This window comes from Microtus oregoni, unplaced genomic scaffold (assembly GCF_018167655.1).
Source record: "Microtus oregoni isolate MIOR12 unplaced genomic scaffold, Mior012 000015F_ref0000493, whole genome shotgun sequence".
Classification (NCBI taxonomy): Eukaryota; Metazoa; Chordata; class Mammalia; order Rodentia; family Cricetidae; genus Microtus; species Microtus oregoni.
Window position 1 is genome coordinate 24063783 of NW_024543074.1, and position 20910 is coordinate 24084692.

Genomic DNA, 20910 nt, shown 5'->3' on the forward strand with positions numbered 1-20910 from the left:
GCCATAGAATTTCTAGATTTGGGCTGGCGGTCATGGCGCACGCCTCTAATCCCAGCACTTGGGAGGCAGAGACAGGCGGATCTCTGTTAGTTCGAGACCAGCCTGATCTACAAGAGCTAGTTCCAGGACAGGCCCCAAAGCTACAGAGAAGCCCTGTCTCAATAAATAAATAAATAAATAAATAAATAAATAAATAAATAAATAAATGATTTTCTAGATTTGGCACTAGAGCTCAGCCTTAGCTACTTGGACCCAAGTTCAAACCCTGCCTCCGTACCTTTGCTCGGTGAAGAACATTAGTCACTTAAGCTTTAGAAGGTTCCATTGCCTTCAGCTCTTACACAACAATACTGCATCAGCTAATAGGGTTACTAAATGAGACAATCTCTGTAAAAGACAAACTGCCAATGGTCAGTTCCTAATGTTTCCATTACACAGAGGTTGGCTTTTATTTTGGTTAATAGGTAGTACTCTACATCTGCCTACCTGCCCCTATAGATTTAATCAAGGCCTTAACCTTCTCAATTGAGTCCAATGGCAGGTGGCTTTCTGACCAAAACTCTAAAATTCTTTACAAATTAAGGAGAGAAGGCATGTTACAAGTGTCGCTCTGTTTCTGAACTCCCCTAGATCTCACACTTCTCACTCACCCTCAGTTCTCCCAAGGCCAGCCCAGTCGGACTGGGGTCCTATACAAGGAGTGGAATAGCATGCAAACCCAGGGCTGATGAGCCGCAAAGCCTGTGCTCTCTCCCACTGTTCACTGCCCCGGGGTAAACAGTACCTGGAGTACATGCTGCCCTCTTCTAAGCATTGGCTCCAAGCTACTGTCAAGTGTAGCTAGCTGAACTTCTGCCCCCTACCTTCTTCTCTTGTTCAGTTTCCCTGTTGCTAAGGAGCACCCATGATCCTCTACCTCCTAAAGATAGAGCCTAGAAGTTCTGAGATTTCTGCTTGGACCGAGACAGGCAGATGGGCTACATCTCAAAGAGGTACAGGTCTTCATTCAGTCACAACATAGTTTTCCAGAGTAAAAGCACAGACTCACAAAGGCAGCATTAGCTGTTCCAACCAGCAATTAAAGAAATGAACCGCTGTTTTAGTCATTTGAGTGAGTCATAGCAGATCTTTCCAGAACAGAATAGTATCTCAGGCATGTGTAAGTTCTATGGCTACGGGTGCCCTGAGCCAGGCTTTTTAACAAACTGCAGTGGTACTTACACTAGGCACATGGGATGATTAGCATCTTTCAAAACCATTAATGCCCTCCTTCAAGAGGCAAAACCCTATTAGTGACTACGACAGCACTTTACTGAGGTGATGGCCATTCAGCAAATAAAATCTCCTGAGCAGCAAGTCCCCTGAGAACAGTGAAGTCATGTCCCTTTCTTTAGGGCACCTCTGAGACGCATCTTTGCTCAAAGAACAATAACTGAAGTTTTGCAAATGGGGTAGAAGGGTCACTGCAGATCCTGACCTTGTACCATAGAATAAACAGAGAGTACTTCTTCTTGAGCCTCAGCCATACAGGGTTAGCCATATGCATGTTCTAATCTATACAGAAACAGCCTACTTAAGAAATAAGGCCCAGCTAGTTTATATAAACCCTCACAACTATTCATATAAATAATTCATCACATGGATGTTAGTCTGCCACCAAGATCAAAGACAAAGCAAGATGAAAATGCATTTTTCTAGATCTCTTACCAGACCTGAAACATAAAGCTTGAGAAACAAACAAAAGATCCAAAGGACAGGCCTAATGAGTATATTCTACAGTAGACGGATGTGAAGAAAACCTCGTCAGTTGAGACAATAAAAAACATAAAACAGCCGGGTGGTATTGGCACAGGCAGGCAGATCTCTGTGAGTTTGGGGGTGGGGGTGGGGGGCATAAAAAGTGTTAGTAGGGTTTTTTTTTCTCCCTTATACTTCCATTTTAAAAATTTTAAGTGAAAATGTACCGTCATAAATATTTGTCTGGATATAACTGAGTATTTCTAGAAAATTCTATAGATACAATCATCCATTCCCACAATGAAGTTCAACTGAAGTTCAATTTTTCAATTGAAGGGGCTGAAGGTGCCCCCGTGTGGCTCCAAAAGAAAGTGCTGCAAGTTAAAAAGACCAAAGGGCTCCCACAGTCTGTCTTTCCGCGCTTCTCCCTGAGACAGGTCTCACACAACTCCCTCTGGCCCTGAACTCACAATGTAGACAAGACCAATTGCGAACTCAGTCTTAAACTCCTGGTCCTCCTTCTTCCACCTCCCAAATGCTGAGATTACAGATGGGGACACCACACCCAGCATTCACTTCCTTCTTTTCAAAGTGGGAAGAGGGAGTCCTAGCATGTAGCTCAACTGTTACAGTGCCTGCCCTTTAGCCCTGAGTTCAACTCCAGTAGCACATAAAGCCAGGTATGGAGGCAACCATTGGCAATCCCAGGAACTGAGGAGGTGGAGGCAGGAGAACCAGGAGTTAATTCAATGCCAACCTTGGCTACCTTAAAAGTTCAAGCCCAGCCTGAGCTGCATGAATGAGACCCTACTTCAAAAAACAAAACAAAATAAAATGGCTTTGATGTCTTCTGTATGTGATTTTTACATTTTTTTCCACATCTGGCCATATGATTATTCCTGACAGACACCAGAAGCCTTGATTTCCACCAGGGAGATTTTGTTTTCTAAAATATAGTAACAGACCAGACCCCTTGAGGTTGGCTAAAACTCCTCCTCGGAGCTGCCAGCTTGGACTTAAAGTATAGCAAAGCCCTAGTGTGAGAACAGCTGAACACAGGAAAGCAAACCGATAAAACTGGAGCAGATTCTAAACACAAGCGCCTTCCTTACCTCACACTGGAAAACAAGTACAGTTTCTGTTCCACTTCAGCTATCAGGGGATCAGAAGCCAACCAGGGACCAGAATAGAACTTTAGACAATACCGCAGAGATTTAATTTCATATCAAACCACCAACACCAACACAAACTTGACCTCCAGACACTTAAACAGAACGCCACTCAATCCTGTGACATGTGAGAAACCAATTTCTTTAAAAAGCTTCCCTTCAATTATAAAGCACATGTATAATATGTCCCTTTAAAGTGTTTTCAATGAAAAAGATGATTTCAATATCATCTTATTGTGGTTGTAGTTCAGTTGGCAAAGCATCTGTCCAGCACACAGGGAGTCCTCGGCTCAACTAATTGATCATTTGTACCACATAAATCAGAGTTATAATCCCAGCACTCAAGATAGAGATACTGGAGGAAAATGACATTAAATTCATCCTCAATTACACACCAAGTCTGCGGCTACATAAGACCATGACTCAAAGACAACAGCTATGGCTGGGGAGATGGCTCAATGGTTAAAAGCATGGGTTATTCTTGCAGAGGACCCAAGTTTGGTTCCCAGCATCCAAATCTGGTAGCTCACAACTGCCTGTAACTTCAGCTCCAAGAGATCTGATCCCTCTGCAGGCAACTGCATTCACAGACACATACCCTGACACAGACATAATTACTGGATGCAGGCAATCTAAGGCCCTAGATCCAATCTGGGTGCAGTTTGTGACCCTGAACACTGGTTTCTTCATGCTGCCAGATGAATGGGAGGATTAGATCAGTGCTTCTCCTTAGTCTCTAATCACTATATTACGGACAGATCCCCAGGGGTAGGGGGTGGGGAGAACATGCTCCTAGGAGTCTCTGAAAGACTACAGCTACATGTTCTTTCCCAATTTTCAACCCCATTGCATTATTTGCATTTTCTTATACTTTTGCCAACAGCCTGACCCAGCTGCCATTAAGTTATGCCACAGCACCAGCTTTCTGATCTAATCATAGCCACCTCTCAAAATGGGAACTTAACTACTCAGCACCAGTCTTTATGGGTGCCAAAGAGCTCAGGCTCTATACCAGTCTGTCCATATAGAACCCTAGGCTGCTTAGTCAAGAATCCAGCACAAAAGACAATTTCTGAGACACGAAAAGAACAAAAATGAGCCTCTTCCAGAAGTATCTGCAAAACCCCAGCATTCCCATTAGAAATTAGTTTCAGACACTGTTACCCTGGCCTTGGATAAGCAGATAAGCAGACAGAGAAAAGCCACAAAAAAAGTAGGATTTGGCCAACAAATTAGCTGGCCACATAGAAGGCTCCACTTTACACCACACCGGTATCTGTTTTTCTCTGGTGTTGAATATATAATCCAGGAGCAGTGGTGACTCAAGACTTTAATCCCAGCACTTGGGAGAGAGAGGCAGGCAGATCTCTTTGAGTTCAAGGCCAGCCTGGTCTACAAAGCGAGTTCCAGGACCTTCACGGATGTAGATGAGTGCTCTACCTACCAATCCACCCCACACCCTACTGAGTACACAGAGGACCCCCGTTTCTTGTTTGTCATATCAACTGTTTACCCAACTCAAACACAACAAAATATCTCAATTCCAGGACTCAAACAGAATCAATAGTTTTCAATTCTGAAGTCTTGTATTAAAAACAAAACATATTCCATTTCACATGTCAATAAAAAGCAGCACATTACCAAAGAACAACACTGTAGGAGGGGACAGGTACACTTTGATGTGCCTCAGACACATCTCCGACTCTGCTTCCTCAATTCTGCTCTGGAATAGGCAATGTCAGAACCGCAGCAACTGAGCAATGCACTCTTATCATGTGTTCCCAGACTGGCCCTTTCTTCACCTGACATTCTGGCCACCTATCAGCAGGGCAGCTCCTTCCTGAGGGCTGGCACAATCAACTCTAGGTACCGAAGAAAGCAGTGTCTTGAAGGCAAACATGAGCACTGCCAGGCTCGGCTCTGCTGTATGGCCTCCATTGGAGAACACTGAAACCCTCTTCACCAATCAACCCAACAGATGGACACATTCCAGGCAGCAGTCACAAACAACACCTCTGGCCTCAGGGAATGAGTTCAAGGCTGAGACAAACTGCTGGAGGAGGTTCCAAGTTCCTCTTGAGTTTATCTGCTAGCAATAGTCACTAGCAGATAAACTCCTGAGCCACTGCACCAAACACACAACTCCAGATCACTTTAAGAGGGGAAGGGTTAAAAATGGATTCATTTCTGCTTTCCTTTTTTCTTTTTATTTAGACAAGTGTCTTTCTCTATGGCATAGGCTGACCCTAAACTCAGAGCAGTCACCCTGCCTCAGCCTTCAAGTACCGGGATAAGTGTACTAAATTTCTGCTTTGTAACATGATTCCACATGGTGTCACTAAAGGACCAGTAGTGAAATTCCTCTGGCTTCCCAATAGGCTCCACTTCCAAAGTTACTTTATAGACTTTTTTGTACTGATGTTAGATGTTAGGGACACAACCCAGGGTAGCTTCTGCACACTAAGCACATACGGTCATTGCACCATATCCTTAGCTTTATACAGACACTTTTCTAACCGTGGAAGAAATTAAGAATTAACTACCCCAACAAGCCTCAGCATTTGGTTACGTATGTAGGTACAAAGCTGATTCATCAAATCCCTGTTCTGGCCCTCAACCCAATGCATTTCAACTACGGCGCCATCTACTTCCTTCTTAATGTTGATCAGGCACTTAAACAGGTAACGTGTAGCTGCTCCGTCCAGGCCGTCTGCCTTCTCAGAAGCCTCTCGGGCTTGGGCTCCATTGCTAGAGCCTTTACAACTTTCCATGGTCTCCATCCCTCCCCTTTCCTCACTCCTTTCATCCTCCATGGCTTCTAGAGTTTCCTCCTGGCAAAGTGACTCCTGGCTGAGGCAATGGCCACCAATAGTGGCAGATTCGCCTTCTGGTACGGCAAGCCCGCACAAGGCACTCTCGTGGGAGCACGGAGCCACGTCCTGGCTACCACTCAGCTCTTTGGAAGTGGACTTCCTCTCCTCCAGGGCTAGGATAACGTCCTCGGGAGCTCGGGGAACCTCTCTCAGCTGTCTCACTCGCTCTCTTTTCTTCCGCCTTAAATGAATCCAAGAGTTTTCTATGGCTGTCAGGAAAAGGCTAACTTCTTCTTTTCCACACGGAATTCGTTTATGGTGAACCTATGTGGAGGAAAAAGCAGAATTTTATAGGCAATCATCTGTCATTACTTACCAAATCCCTTCAATTAAAGAAAAACCATAAAAGTCACTATGGGTGAGCACTTCATCAATATGCTTGGCCACACACCTTCAGATCAGTGAGAATTTTTTCTATCCATGTTGTCACAACTACTATGCCTTCTACTGTCTCAGAGCCCAAAGACGAGGCTTTGAGGGATAATTCTTTCATCACAGACTCCAACACCACAAATGTAATGGGTTTCCGTGGCTTTTCTAATTTTCTTCGTTTACTTGGAGGTGACTAAAAGAAAAAAGGAGAAAGTTATCCCAACAATTAAATACAGTGCATGACAGTGGACACAAGTGGGGACAATCCCAGGGTTTCTGTTCCCAAGTACAGGGCATGAAACAGGCTTTTGCACGTGTTCTTTCCAATGTTGGAGACAGCTCCGCCTGTTTCTTCACTTTACAAAGCTATGTCATCATAGCTCAGAGTCACCATTAGCAGTAACAGAATTGGGATTCAAACTCCAAATACAAATTCCTTCAAATCCCATCACCTTACTTTACTCCAGCTACTAGTATAGACATTCTCCAAGCACTAAATGCCTTTTCTATCTGTGGTACCCCATGCAAGCCCAAAATGAATTGCACATAGACAGGGAGTGCCACCCCAGTTTGTAGAGTGTTTATCATACAAGCCTGAAGATGTGCACCTGATCCCAAGAATCCACATTAAAAAAAAAAAAAAAAAGCCTGGTGGCACATTTGTAATCCCTTAATGGGGCAGCGAAGACAGGACTATCCCTGGGGCTCACTGGCCAGCCAACCTCCCTCAACTGGTGAGCGACAGACCAATAAGAAGCCCTATCTCAAAAAAGCAAGGTGGACGGCTGCCCAAGAACAGTAGCCAAGGTAGTCTAGTCCTCTGGCCTCCACACTAAGAACTACTACTGCCACTTTACTATTGCACAGAAAGGCTGATTAGAGATGTAGCTCAGAGGTAGAGTACACACCTAACATAAACTCATCAACAGTGTAGCTGCCTGTCAGCGGAGGATGAAGGATACCAGCACTAATGAGAACACTACACTTGAAACCAAGGGCCATGGGAATCTAATCGTCACCAAACTCTCTACCAAGGACTTAGGGAGGCTACACTCCTCCACCCACTAGAGGGACTAAAGCTCCACTTAAAACACCAAGAGTAACACTACAGTAAATTATTTTTGTTTTTCTTTTTTTTTTTGGTTTTTCGAGACAGGGTTTCTCTGTAGCTACGAAGCCTGTCCTGGAACTAGCTCTTGGACCAGGCTGGCCTCGAACTCACAGAGATCCGCCTGCCTCTGCCTCCCGAGTGCTGGGATTAAAGGCGTGCGCCACCACCGCCTGGCTTACATGGTACTCTTAAAAAGTTACATTTAGCTGGGCAGCAGTGTTGCTAAATGCAGGTCTTTTATGCCAGCACTTGAGAGGCGGAGGCAGTTGAATCTGAGTTTGAGGGCAGCCTGGTCTACAGAGTGAGTTCTAGGATAGTCAGGGCTACACAGAGAAACCGTTCTTGAAAATAAAAAAAAAAAAACAAAAACAAACAAACAAACAAAAAAACCCAAAGAAGCAGGGAGGTGGTGGCGCACGCCTTTAACCCCAGCACTCAGGAGGCGGAGACAGGCGGATCTCTGGGAGTTCGAGGCCAGCCTGGTCTACAAGAGATAGTTCCAGGACAGGTTCCATAGCTACAGAGAAACCCTATCTCGAAAAAAAAAAAAAATTATAGTTAAACACAACCCCATAGGCCTCTGGCACTAGGACACTTTTATATCTTATTACAACTGAAATGTTTTTTTTGTTGTTGTTGTTGTTTCTGAGGCAGGATCTCACACAGCCAGGCCGGTCTCAAAACTCTAAAGGATGACCTTAAATCCTCAATTCTCCTGCCTACCATATTAGACAGTACCAACAATTAAAGGGCCATGGCATATATGCTGCTAAAAAACTTGAAAAATTTTATGGTCACAGAGGCAACCACATGAGAAAGAGAATCTTATGAGTGGGAAAGTACAAAGAGACTGAGATGGAGCCAAACTGCTTTACCAATTAAAAAAAAGATTTACTCACTCTACTATATAATTTTTTTTCTTTCTTAATAAAGATTTATTTATTTATTTATTATGTATGTATGTATGTATGCGGCGTTCTGCCTGCATATCTACACACCAGAAGAGGGCACCAGATCTCATTACAGATGGTCGTGAGCCACCATGTGATTGCTGGGAATTGAACTCAGGACCCCTGGAAGAGAAGCCAATGCTCTTAACCGCTGGGTCATCTCTCCAGCCCCTTAATATATAACTTTCAATACAGCAGAAAGAAATTGTTCTATATCTACTCTAGAAATTTTGTATCTGTATTCTGCATTTTTTTAAGATTTATTTATTTATTTATTATGTATACAGTGTTCTGTCTGCATGTATACCTACAGGCAGAAGAGGGCACCATATCTCATTACAGATGATTGTGAGCCACCATGTCGTTGCTGGGAATTGAACTCATAACCTGTGGAAGAGCAGTCAGTGCTCTCAACCACTGAACCATCTCTCCAGCCCTGTATTCTGCATTTTATATCTGTAGAAATACTACTATTGTTATTTTTGTGATGTGGGGAATGGAACTACATGCATGCTAGAAAAGCATTCTGTCACTGAGTTACATACCCAGCGCACAGGTAGGACTATGACCAGAATGGTGGCCTTAGGGGAACTTTAATGTTCCCAGAAGAGAGGCTGTTGGGATGACTCCTAAACAAGATTCTTCATTAAAGACTGATCAGGGAAGAGGTATTGGTGGCAAGGCTTAGGAAAAGACAAGAGACTTGGTAAGCAGAGTCAATACCCAAGTGATTAAAGCCTGGGCTAGAAAATCAAACTGGGGTCTGACTTTCTGCAGCCTCCAAGGGCTGGTATTGCTATTCATACAACTGTTTCCTGGCTTAATGAAAAGGAGATAGTATGTGTATTCAAGTAACAGTGACAACTATGGGCAGTACATCAAATCTTCCAAACCTATTAATGTCCTACTCACAAGGCTGTGACTCAGTGTAAGTCCTAAACTATTCCTTTAAACATTCAACAAATCCTTCCTCAGGACAGGACTGTCAAAGAAACAAACAGGCAAATCTTGGTCCCTAAAGTCATGTCTGACCACATTAATCCCAACTATTTCCTTCTCTGAAATGCTTTTGTCCCTATTGTTCATCTCAGTACTTATGCATGCACAAAATTTTTATTTTTTGAGACAGGGTTTCTCTGTGTAGCCCTAGCTATCCTCCAACTCACAGGGATCCTCCTACCTCTGTCTCCTGAGTACTGGGATTAGGGGTGTGCACTACCACCGACCTGCCACAATTATTATATACATTGTTTCAGCTGTGCTTTGCTTTGCTACAAAACTAACACATAAGAATCTGAAGTTTCTGGTTTCTTTGTTATTACCACAGCAAGGTTCATACTTCGTTTCTGTCAACCCTCTGACATATACTTATACAGACTTCAGCTGTCTGGCTTGAAAATCTATGAAGGGGGATGTCAGGTTGACTCAGTGGGTTCTTGACAAGGTTGACAGTCTAAATTCAATCTGGGGATTCCTCAAAATGCAAGGAGAAGACTGGCTCCAGCAAGTTTTCCTCTGACTTCTTTTCAAGTGTATGTGTGTGTTTGCGCGCCTATGTGAGTTTATGTGCATGCAGATGCCTAGGAGGCCAGAGGGCATCAGATAATTTGAAACTGGAGTTCTAAGACAGTTGTAAGCCACCTCATATGGGGGCTAGGAACCAAATCCAAGACCTTGGAAAGAGCAATAAGTGGTCTTAACTGCTGAACTATCTTTCCAACCTCAATAAATAAAATATTTTATTAAGAAAGAAAATCCAAACCAAACACAGTGATAAATGCCTTTAAATCCCAGCACTCAGGAGGCAAAGTCAGTCTATCAACATAGGGAGCTTGAGAACAGCCAAGGCTACACAGTGAGACTCTGTCTCTTTGGAAGGGATCTAGGGCTGGAGAGACAACTTACGAGTTAAAAGCAGGTACTACTGTTTCTAAGGACTGGAGTTCAATCCCCTACCTCAGGAAGCTCATAGCTGCCTGGAACTTCAGTCCCTGGGTATCTAACCCCTCTGACCTTTATGAGCAAATTCCCTAATGTGCACATAACCCCCATCATATGCATAATTAAAAATGTAAATCTCAAAAAGTACAGTCAGAAAACAGACAACATCCACAAATAGTTATTTTGACCCCTCCCTATCTAGACCCCCAAAAGCCTCCTGTTAAAGAGATGTACAGAAGGCTGGAGTGGCTCAGCGGTTAAGAGCACTGACTGACTGCTCTTCCAAAGGTCCTGAGTTCAATTCCCAGGAACCACATGGTGGCTCACAACCATCTGTTATAAGATCTGGTGCCCTCTTCTGGCCTGAAGGCATACATACAGACAGAATACTGAGAATACTGTATACATAATCAATCAATCAATCAATCAATCAATAAATCAATCTATCTTTAAAAAAAAAGATGGACAGAGAAGTACAGGATAAGAAAAATCTCTTGAAGAATGGGGATTACTTTTAAATATTTTTAATTTTATGTCTATATTTAGTCTGCATGTATGTATGTGCCTCCAAATGCAAATCTCCTTCCCATGGAGAAGGAAAGAAGGTATGGGATTCCCTGAAATTGGACTTCCAGGTGGTTTGTGAATGGACACATGGGTGCTGGGAACCAAACTCAAGTCCTCTAGGAGAGCAATAAGCAAGTGCAAACACTGAGCCATCTATCCAGCCTTGTGAATTCTTTATGAACCAGGGTTCCTGAGCAATGTTCACATCTAGAGTACACTATTTACTAGTTATGTGTTATAGAGATGAATACTTTGCATTGGCATGGATCTTGGTCTATTGATACAAATTTAAAGTCAATTTATTACACTGTAAATATGTATTTCTGCTCTTGTTTAAGGTATTGTGTTTGTGCGGTTCATTTAAAATGTAATATATAATTTAAAATTACAAATTAATTGATAATCCTTTATAATAGTCAAACTTATAGTCATGTTGGTTAGTTTTTCTATATATAAAGAGATTTATTTCAGTTAGATAAATAATTTTTAACACTTCAAAGACCTATGGAATATGGCCTGGCATTTAAAATGTTTTAAGAATTTAGACTTTTCTCAACAATGAGACATGTTTGCTTCTGGCAGCACCAATTACTTCAGAGAGGTTGATGGGCATTGAAGAAACTCGTTATGGAATTTGCCTTCAATGTGACAAGGCTAGTCATTTGGGTAAGAAACTGCTCTTGCCTTGATTGCTTGACAGCATGCTATGCAAACTGGACATGCAGGACCCACAGAAAAATGACTGCTGAACATTCCAAAAGACAGGATGGTCCTTCAGGGTTCCTGCCAGACATTCTGTAGGATACAGAAGAAAGTGACTGACAAACTGCCAAGATAGGCAAAATAGCCTTTCAAATTTCTTGCTTCATGAAAAAGTGTGCTAGATACTATGGGCCTGTAGCCTGAAGATGATGCCCCAACATTACAGAAGAACTTTGGGTGACTGTCCAGGAAGGGAGATGTCTCTGTCAATCCTAGAATTTTGGAAGCTGCTTACAATGCACTTCTTATTTACTAAGGTAACATTATAACCTTCTGGGGTCTTTGAAGAGTTGAAGACAGTTATAGTTTGCCTTAGTTATGATAAAAGGTAAATTAAATATAAAACTTTAGATTCACAAAGATAAAATAGGTGATAGTATATTTTCTTAAATTTTGCCAGATACAAAGAGACTAAATATTGTAACTAAAAAAAAAAAAAAAAAAAAAAAAAACCTAAAAAAACGGGAGATTATGTGGGATGTCCTTCTGTATTTTATTGACTAAAAATAAAGCTGTTTTGGCCAATGGCTTAGCAGGGTAAAGCCAGGCAGGAAATCTAAACAGAGATATAAAGTAGGCAGTCAGAGAGACACCATGTAGCTGCCGAAGGAGGACCCAGAACCTTTCCGGTAAGCCACAGCTTGTGGCAATACACAGATTAATAGAAATAGGTTAATTTAAGATATAAGAGCTAGCTAGAAATATCCGAATTATTGGCCAAACAGTGCTGTAGGTTTTTTTTTTTTTTTTTTTGGTTTTTCGAGACAGGGTTTCTCTGTAGCTTTGGTGCCTGTCCCAGAACTAGCTCTTGCAGACCAGGCTGTCCTCGAACTCCCAGAGATCCGCCTGCAACTGCCTCCCGAGTGCTGGGATTAAAGGCATGTTCCACCACCGCCCGGCTAGTGTTGTAGTTAATAAAGTTGGAGGTCTGGGTGGCTGGGAAACGTACGAGCAGCCTCCGCCTACAATGTGTCACCCTCTACCCAACTCTTCAACCAACTTCAACTTCCTGAAAGCAAAACAGACCTGAAGACTTAGAAAACTGGGGAAAGGGGCTCTAAAAGTGACCTATCGGCATCCTGTGGAAAACTTACTGCTTCCCCAAGTCCTCATCGGTCAGAAGCGATGGCACAAAAATTCTACCAATATTAGATAAGTCTTTCTGTTGCTAAAATGAGTGCAAACAACAGCAGTGGGCTCCATGCAGGCACTAGAATTGCTTGAATTAGAGTTTTCAGCATTTAGCACCAACAGAAACAAGTCAGTAGGCCTCACATAAGTGAAAACACAAGTTGCCATAGAAACTTGCACATCACGATAAATGGTAGGGTGGGGGCGGGGAAGTAGGTCAATATTTCTGCTTAACCAGCTCTATTCAGTATCTTCCTCTCCTTGACTGAAACAGCATTCTCCACCTGCCAGATCCCCACCAGGAGCAAGAGAGGAACGTCAGGTGAGCTGTCCAGAAAAATGGTGACTGAGGAGTCTGAGAAGAAGGAAGGGGAACCAAGAGGAAGGTCAACTCAAAATCTCCAGAGTAACCTGGATCTACCCACAGGGAAAGCAGTCGCCAATCTAGGGCGTAAGTGCTAAGAAACTGTTGCTGGGTTACTACAAATCAGAAGCTGTCACCCTCTCCCCCACTCCACCCCCAACACACACACCAGCAGTTTAAGTGCATTTAATGGAACACTGGGGAATGCACTATTAGCAGCTTAGGGATGACTACACTGGGGGGGGGGAGCACTCTGTAGCACAGGAGGAACTCGGTCCCTTAGACAGCATCCTTGATGGCTAGAAACCATGCAGAGCTACAAGACACCCTAAAAGGGAAAGAGGGAGGCTCATAGATTCCTTTTCTAAGTAAGTTGATTTTGAAAGAAAAAATCAAACTAAACTAACTTTGCACAAAGATATTGTCCTTTAACACTAGTGTCTGTGATGACTCTTTCATCCAAGAGGGCAAAGGAAAATTCTCCGGGTTGTTGTGGGGAGCGTCAGAGCCCATTATCAGTTCTTCCCAGCTGTGTCAAAAAAAATGTGGGCGGCAGGTTAAGAAGACACTCTTGGAAGCAGGTGCTGTTCCCATTTCCCACAGCTGTTTGTGCCTGCACAGGGATAGCTAAGGGCATTGCTAATGATTTCAACCATCTACTGTGTCCTAGTAGTCTAGAAAACAACAAGATAATATTTGGAAAGCAAAGGCATCTTTTAAACTAGTGATCAAATTAAACACTAACTTCTGGGTACCCCACTGCACAGCCCCAAAGCCAGTCTAGGCATCCATGGAAAGGACACTCTATAGGAGCAGTTTCAATCCTGCAGTACATCTAGTTGTGGAGGAAGAATCGGCTCAGCTTCAAATCTGACCCTCATGTTTTCAAAAACAAGGCAACATCTGCAAATCATTCCTTAGTGCTCCCACACACATCTATCTACCTCTCTGTCTATAGCAACGAAGACTCAAAGACAGCAACATTGAGTAGAGCTCTGGAGACCCAAAATGAATGCCCAAGTCCTTGGAAGAGGCAGCCCCAGAACAAGCCTGTTATATGGGCACAGAGACCTGCAGGAGTCAGTACTAGCCTCCTCACACACCACGAGAATAAAGAGCTGGGCAGTCGAGCAGAGGTTAGAAAGTGTGTCTCGGGCTGGAGAGATGGCTCAGCCGTTAAGAGCATTGCCTGCTCTTCCAAAGGTCCTGAGTTCAATTCCCAGCAACCACATGGTGGCTCACAACCATCTGTAATGAGGTCTAGTGCCCTCTTCTGGCCTTCAGGCATATACACAGACAGAATATTGTATACCTAATTTTAAAAAAAAGTGTGTCTCCAGTCAACAAGCAGACCACTCTTGCATGGAGATGTGTGAACAAACACAGGCCATTCTATCAGTACTTCCCAGGAGCAATCAGAAAACCAGTTGGTTTGTTTTGTGTGTGTGTGTGTGTGTGTGTGTGTGTATGAGAGAGAGAGAGAGAGAGATAGAGAGAGAGAGACACAGAGAGATAGAGACCGAGAGAAAGAAAGACAGACAGAGAGAGAGAGAGTTAGAGCGAGCACAAGCACACACCTCACTATATAGCCCAGAACTCTCAATGTTCTGCCTTAGCTTCCTGAGTGCTGGGATTATTGCTGTGTGCCACCATTTCTAGCCTCAGAAACCTTTCTTTGTAAATACAATAGTACAAAGAACAGAGAGATTTGGAAACAAATCATAAGATGTGTGTGTGTGTACAGAGATACCGATGGCGGGCAGAGGAGGGTGCTGGAGCCCCTGGAGCTGGAGTCACAGGTGTTGTGAGCTGTCAGATAGGGGTTAAGTTTGAACTATGGCACTCTGATAGAGCAGAAAGCATGCTTAACCACCGAGCCACATTTATAGCTCTTTTTGAGGCAATCTCCTTGGTACTACTTCAGATTGGCCTCAAACTCAGAATTCTTTTGCCTCTGCGCTCCAAGTTCTGGGACTGGCACATGCTACCCATCCCCATTTTCTAGGGGTAATTATAAAAGACAAGCCAGAGCTTTTTCCTGAGATCAGCAAAATCCTTAGGTGTTAAACTCAAAAAGATATAGCCAGGGAGCTAGAAGTATAACTTGGGGTACAACATTTGCCTACAATGATTGAGACACAGGGTTCAAGCCCCAGCAATGAGAAATCAGAACAGGAGAAAGAAAAATTATTGCAAGCACAATGGCAGCTCTTTAGCAGCTTAAGAAAGCAGCAGTGGCCAGGCAGATAAACAGACTGAACAATGACCACCAGAAGTTCCTACAGACTATGCTGCCTACACCTTTAACTTCTAAAAGATGCCAGGATGGGCTCTTGTTTATAAACATTTTCCACTTTGCCATAAACATTTGGAAAAATGGAAAGTCTCCAAATGGAAAACAGAACAGTACAGATTTAGTTCATTTATGTTCTGTGGAAGCTTATCACGTGCTAAGCATTTGGAGAAGCCAAATCAAGTCTTTACTTACCGGTACTGTGACATCATCATAAAAACTCCAAGCTAAGGCCCATCTCATTGTCCGGCCTTGACAGAACTCCGTGAAGGTGACTTTACGAACCTGAAACCAGTAGAAACAGAATCTCGCTTGAAGTTTTATTTGTTTTGAGAGGGGATCTGAGGTAACTAAGGGTGACCTTGAGCTCCTGATTCCCCCACCTCAACCACTGCATTACACCATGCCCACCTTCAAACTGAAGTCTTTCTAGTAATGCTCCTGGCTGCTGACTCCTATTGAGGTTTTTTGTTTTGTTTTGCTTTTGTTAGTTAACAATCAGTATTTTCTTTGTTTGGTGGGTTTGGTTTTTCAAGATAAGGTTTTTCTGTGTAGCTTTGGAACCTGTCCTAAAACCTGCTCTGTAGACCAAGGTTGGCCTTGAACTCACAGATATCCCCCTGCCTCTGCCTCCTGGGTGCTGTGATAAAGGCTTGCACTACCACCACCCAGCCAAACAATATTTAAAAAATAAATAAAAAAATAAAAGGTATATACATTTGTCTGATAATCAAAAAATTATATACAGAATTTTTATCTCTCATAAAGTATTAGAATTTATAGATGTCTCATAGTAAACACCTCAAACAGTTCTCTGAAGTCACTATAAAATGATTTAAATAGTTTTTCTTTATTTCTTTAAAACAGGACTTGGCTACCTGGGCCAAGGTGGCCTCTGACGTGCAATCCTCTTGCTTCTACCTCCCAAGAGGCTGGAATTACAGATGTGGATAGCCCTGGCGGTGCTGAGGCTGAATGCAGGGCCTCAGGCATGCCAGACAAGCACTCACAGCTCCTAAGGCTCTATTTACTGCTGTTTTGAGACAGGGTCTCACTAGGTAGCCCTGGCTTACCTTGAACTTGTTATGAAGACCAGGCTGGTCTCAAAGTCAAACTACCTGCTTCTGCCTCCTGAGTGTGGGGATTAAAGGCATGTACCACCTTCAGTTTTTGTTTACTTCTTTAAGTAGAAGAGCCAACCAAAAAGTAAGCAGCTGGCCATATATCAGATTTCAATAAAGAAAAAAGAACTACTTTATAGGGGTTTTTTGTTGTTGTTTTTTCAAGACAGGGTTTCTCTGTGTACTTTTGGAGTCTGTCCTGGAACTCTGTAGACCAGGCTAGCCTCGAACTCACAGAGATCCACCTTTCTCTGCCTCCCAAACGCTAGGATTAAAGGCATGCACCACCACCACCCGATCTACTTTGTAGTTTTTAATAACTGTAACAAGAAATATTGGACTGGAGATGGCTCAGCAATTAAGAGCAATTCTCACTCTCGCAAAAGACCTAGCATGGTTCCCAGAATCCACATGTTGGATTACGACCATTCATAACTCCAGAAAAGGATCTGACTTCTCCTGACCTTTGTGGGCACCCATACATCTGCAGACAAAACATTAATACACACAACATAAATACATGTTTAAAAAAAAAACTTAAAATCACAATTAGCTTTATGGTATAAAGAAAGCTGCCCTACTCAGACTACACCCTCAGAAGACACACCTGAATGGCAGTGACAAAGCTTACCCCTTGGGTTCTGAGCTCTTCCTTCAGAGGGGCCAGACTGCATTTCTTCCCCAGCATACAGCTGTACCACCTTGGAAAACACGAGACAAATGAAGAGTGATTATAAGCATCACTCACGAGAACATAAGCAAACAAATATTAAGTTACAAGTAACAATAACAAAGCTGCACAAATCAAGCAAACACTAAATCACATAATGGAAAAAAGGAACCCAAGACAACCTAAATAATAATCTGGGCTGACAAAACAGTTCAGAAAATGAAGGCCTGAGTTCAATAACTAGAGCCCATGGAAGCTGTTCTCTGACTTCTACAACCTCACGATGGTACCACATAAACATGCACAAGTAATTTTTTAAAAATTTAATTAAAAAAAAATCTGCTAGGCAGTGGTGACACATGCCTTTAATCCCAGCACTCAGGAGGCAGATGCAGGAAGATGTCTGTGAGTTTAAGAACAGCCTGGCCTACATAATAAGTTCCAGACCAGTCAGAGCTACATAATGAGACTTAGTTATTAAAAGAAAAAGAAAAAAAGAGAGAAAGAAAAAAAAGCAAATAAATAAATCACTTAGTTTCCTAGTGCTTAAAACTGTACAAATTTGGAAAGAGATCAAAGAGGATAAGACCTATCTATCATACACAGAATGTGAAGGCCACTTTAGTTTTAGAACAGGCATTAGCCAACAGCAAAAAGGTAGGGCCTGCAAAGATGGTTTTAGAGTACTTGCTGGTCTTACAGGGGAACTCAGGTTCCGTTTCCGAGCTCAAATGGTAGCTCATAACACCCCTAACTCCCATTCCAAGGGCTCTGACTTTCTCTTCTGGCCTCCACAGGAGTTGTACAAACAGGGTGTACATACATACAAACAAGAAAATATTCAAAGCAAAAATAAATAAATCTTTGAAAAATAACAAAAAAAGGCATATAAATACCCTCAGCACTACATTTTTAAAAACAAACAAACAAAAAAAACCCACATAGAATCATCAGGAGGTGGTGGCTCACGCCTTTAATTCTAGCACTTGGAGGCAAATCTCTGTGAGTTCAAGAACAGTATGGTCTACAGAGCAAGTTCCATGACAGGCTTCAAAGATACATATAGAAACCCTGTCTTGGAAAAATTGACAGGATCCTGCCTGAACTTGTGCTGTGAACTGCTCTATGCCAGGCAGAGGTGGCTTATGCCTTTAATCTGGAAGGCAGAGACAAGTGGCTCTCTGTGAGTCCGAGGTCTGCCTGGTCAACAGACTAAGTTCCAGGATGGTCAGGGCTACATAGGGAACTGCTCTGAAGAAATGAAAAGAATATGAGGTGAACTGGTTGAAGGGTAAAAGTGATCTAAGTCATTTCTTCTGATTATTCTAAATAACTTGAGATGTAAAAAGAGATATCAGATTGTTGTCAGTCAATCAAAGATTAGTTAGCATGGGAACTGTCTTCTAATGTTGAAATTCTTGAAACTGTCTAAAAAAATGAAAGAAGAATGAACGAACTGCAGGAAGAGAGTCCTACAGCTGTCAGTGTATTATGCACTAAGTGTCTTCCCAGCTTCAGGACAGGTGAGAGCCGAGAAGATGAAGCAGTTAGGATCGGCAAAGCAAATTAAGAAAAAAAAACTCATCTAGGTTCAAGCTAGTCTCCAACTTTCTGTGCAGCCCAGGCTGACCTTGAACTTCTGATCTTCTTGCCTCCAGCCTCCACTTCACCCCCACTTCAGTGTTAGGATTACAAGTATGTACCACCATGCTGAGTCTATTCAGTGCTATGGGCTGAGGACTGAACCCAGAGATTCATGCATGTATTCTACCAATTTACCCACATCCCTTAGCCCCAAGAAAAAATTATTTATAAACAACTCTTACTATAGAACCTCACCACTAGATAAAACAAATTCCTTGAAACACCAGAAGTATGAACTCAAATAGTTCTTGTATTAAATTATCAATTAAAGAAACCAAATTCAGCCAGGCAGTAGTGATGCATGCCTTTAGTTCCAGCAAAAGGGAGGCAAAGGCAGGCGGATCTCTGTGAGTTTGAAGCCAGCTGGGTCTATAAAGTGAGTTCCAGGACAGTCAGAGCTACAAAGAGAAACCCTATCTTCATGGGAGAGAGGTGGGGGAAGGAGGAGGAGGAGGAGGGACCAAATTCATACTAAAACTTTCTCACCAAAGTACTTATTGCTAAGTACATTTAAAAATGTACAGGTTGAGTATGGTAATGCAAACCTATAACCCCAGCACTCAGGAATGGGAGCACCAGAGTCAAGATAGTCTCAAACCCATATTGGACTATATGACAATATATCAAAAACGGGGAATGGGAGAAGTTCTTGCCTAGCACGCACAAAGCCCTGGATAAAAGAGTGCATACCTGTGGGAGGTAGAAGTAGAAGGATCAGAAATTAAAAGTAATCCTCCACTAAACACTGATTTCAAAGGCTAGTCTGACACATAAAAACTGTCTCAAAGGGCCGGGCGGTGGTGGCGCACGCCTTTAATCCCAGCACTTGGGAGGCAGAGGCAGGTGGATCTTTGTGAGTTCGAGGCCAGCCTGGTCTACAAGAGCTAGTTCCAGGACAGGCTCCAAAAACCACAGAGAAACCCTGTCTCGAAAAACCAAAAAAAAAAAAAAAAAAACTGTCTCAAAGACAAAACCACCCCATCTTGTTTCTAGCTTACTATGTTCACGTGCCTAAGCACTAAATGCTGGCTGTGATCTCAAGAGATACCCTGTGCCAACTAATCAAAATGCAAGTAGAACAAAAAGGAACAAAGGAAGATCAGTTACCCAAGAGACAGTGAACCCATTACAGCATTTTAATCATGAAAGTGGTACTCTATTCATTACAGCATTTCAAAATCCCTCAGAGATGCTAAGCTTCAAGAAAAATTATTTTGAAATAATTTCTGGCCTGTAAGAATTACAAGATTAATAAAAACAACTCTCCTATACCCTTCACCCAGATCTGCCAATTAACAAGTTCCCCATGTGTTTGGTTCCGCATGCTTTCTAAACTATTTGGGAGGTAGCTATGAAACATTCCTGAACCCTAATATCTTGGCATGTACACTTTACAAACAAGAATCTTCATTTTAGCTGGGCAATGGTGGCGCACATCTTCATTTTTTCATCTTTTAAAAAAATATTTATTTATTTATTTATTTATTATGTATACAATATTCTGTATGTATGTATGCCTGCAGGCCAGAAGAGGGTACCAGACCCCATTACAGATGGTTGTGAGCCACCATGTGGTTCCTGGGAATTGAACTCAGGACCTTTGGAAGAGCAGGCAATGCTCTTTAACCTCTGAGCCATCTCTCCAGCCCCCATGGCACACATCTTTAATCCCAGCATTTGAGAGGCAAAGGCAGGTGAGTCTCTGTGAATTTGAGAACAGCCTACAGAGCAAGTTCAAGGATAGCTAAGGCTGTTAAACCCTGCCTGGAAAAGCTAAAAACAAACAAACAAAAAAACCCAGAAACCTTCCTTTTGGTAACAACACTTAACAATTACTAAAACTGGGGAAATGTAATGTTCCCATGGTATTACAATATGGACTGAAATACAATCCACATTCACAACTATACTAATTTCCCTGTCCTGTCCTCTTTGTCTCCTCAGTCTGGAATTGTTCCTGAATCATCTTTTACTTTCATGTCAGGATGTGAGTTAGATTCTGAGTACCTATTTTTGAAGTGACAGACACAGAGGATCTCCTGTATCCTACAAACACCAGTCAGATCAGGAGCTCACGGAGTGGGAGCAGTCCTCCTGGGTTCTCCACTTTAAATTCCCACAGTCCTCTTTGAAAGTCGCTACTCTAAGGAGAGATGCTCTGAAACTATATAAATGCCCTGTTCTTGCCGTTTTCCAATGAGATCA

General features: G+C 42.6%; 1 protein-coding gene across 3 annotated transcripts in view; it reads right to left on the reverse strand.

The window, feature by feature from the left end:
- Nucleotides 1-205: 205 nt before the first annotated feature.
- The window catches only part of Mettl16 (methyltransferase like 16), a 66996-nt gene continuing 46291 nt past the window's right edge, over nt 206-20910 (reverse strand). For all 3 annotated transcript variants that reach the window (XM_041664938.1, XM_041664939.1, XM_041664936.1), the window contains exons 7-10: nt 17023-17092; nt 15466-15555; nt 6171-6344; nt 206-6043 (exon numbers count right to left, since the gene is read on the reverse strand). In XM_041664938.1, the coding sequence (XP_041520872.1) occupies nt 5435-6043; nt 6171-6344; nt 15466-15555; nt 17023-17092 (943 nt within the window). In that variant the 3' untranslated portion in view covers nt 206-5434. The remainder of the gene's footprint in view (nt 6044-6170; nt 6345-15465; nt 15556-17022; nt 17093-20910) is intronic.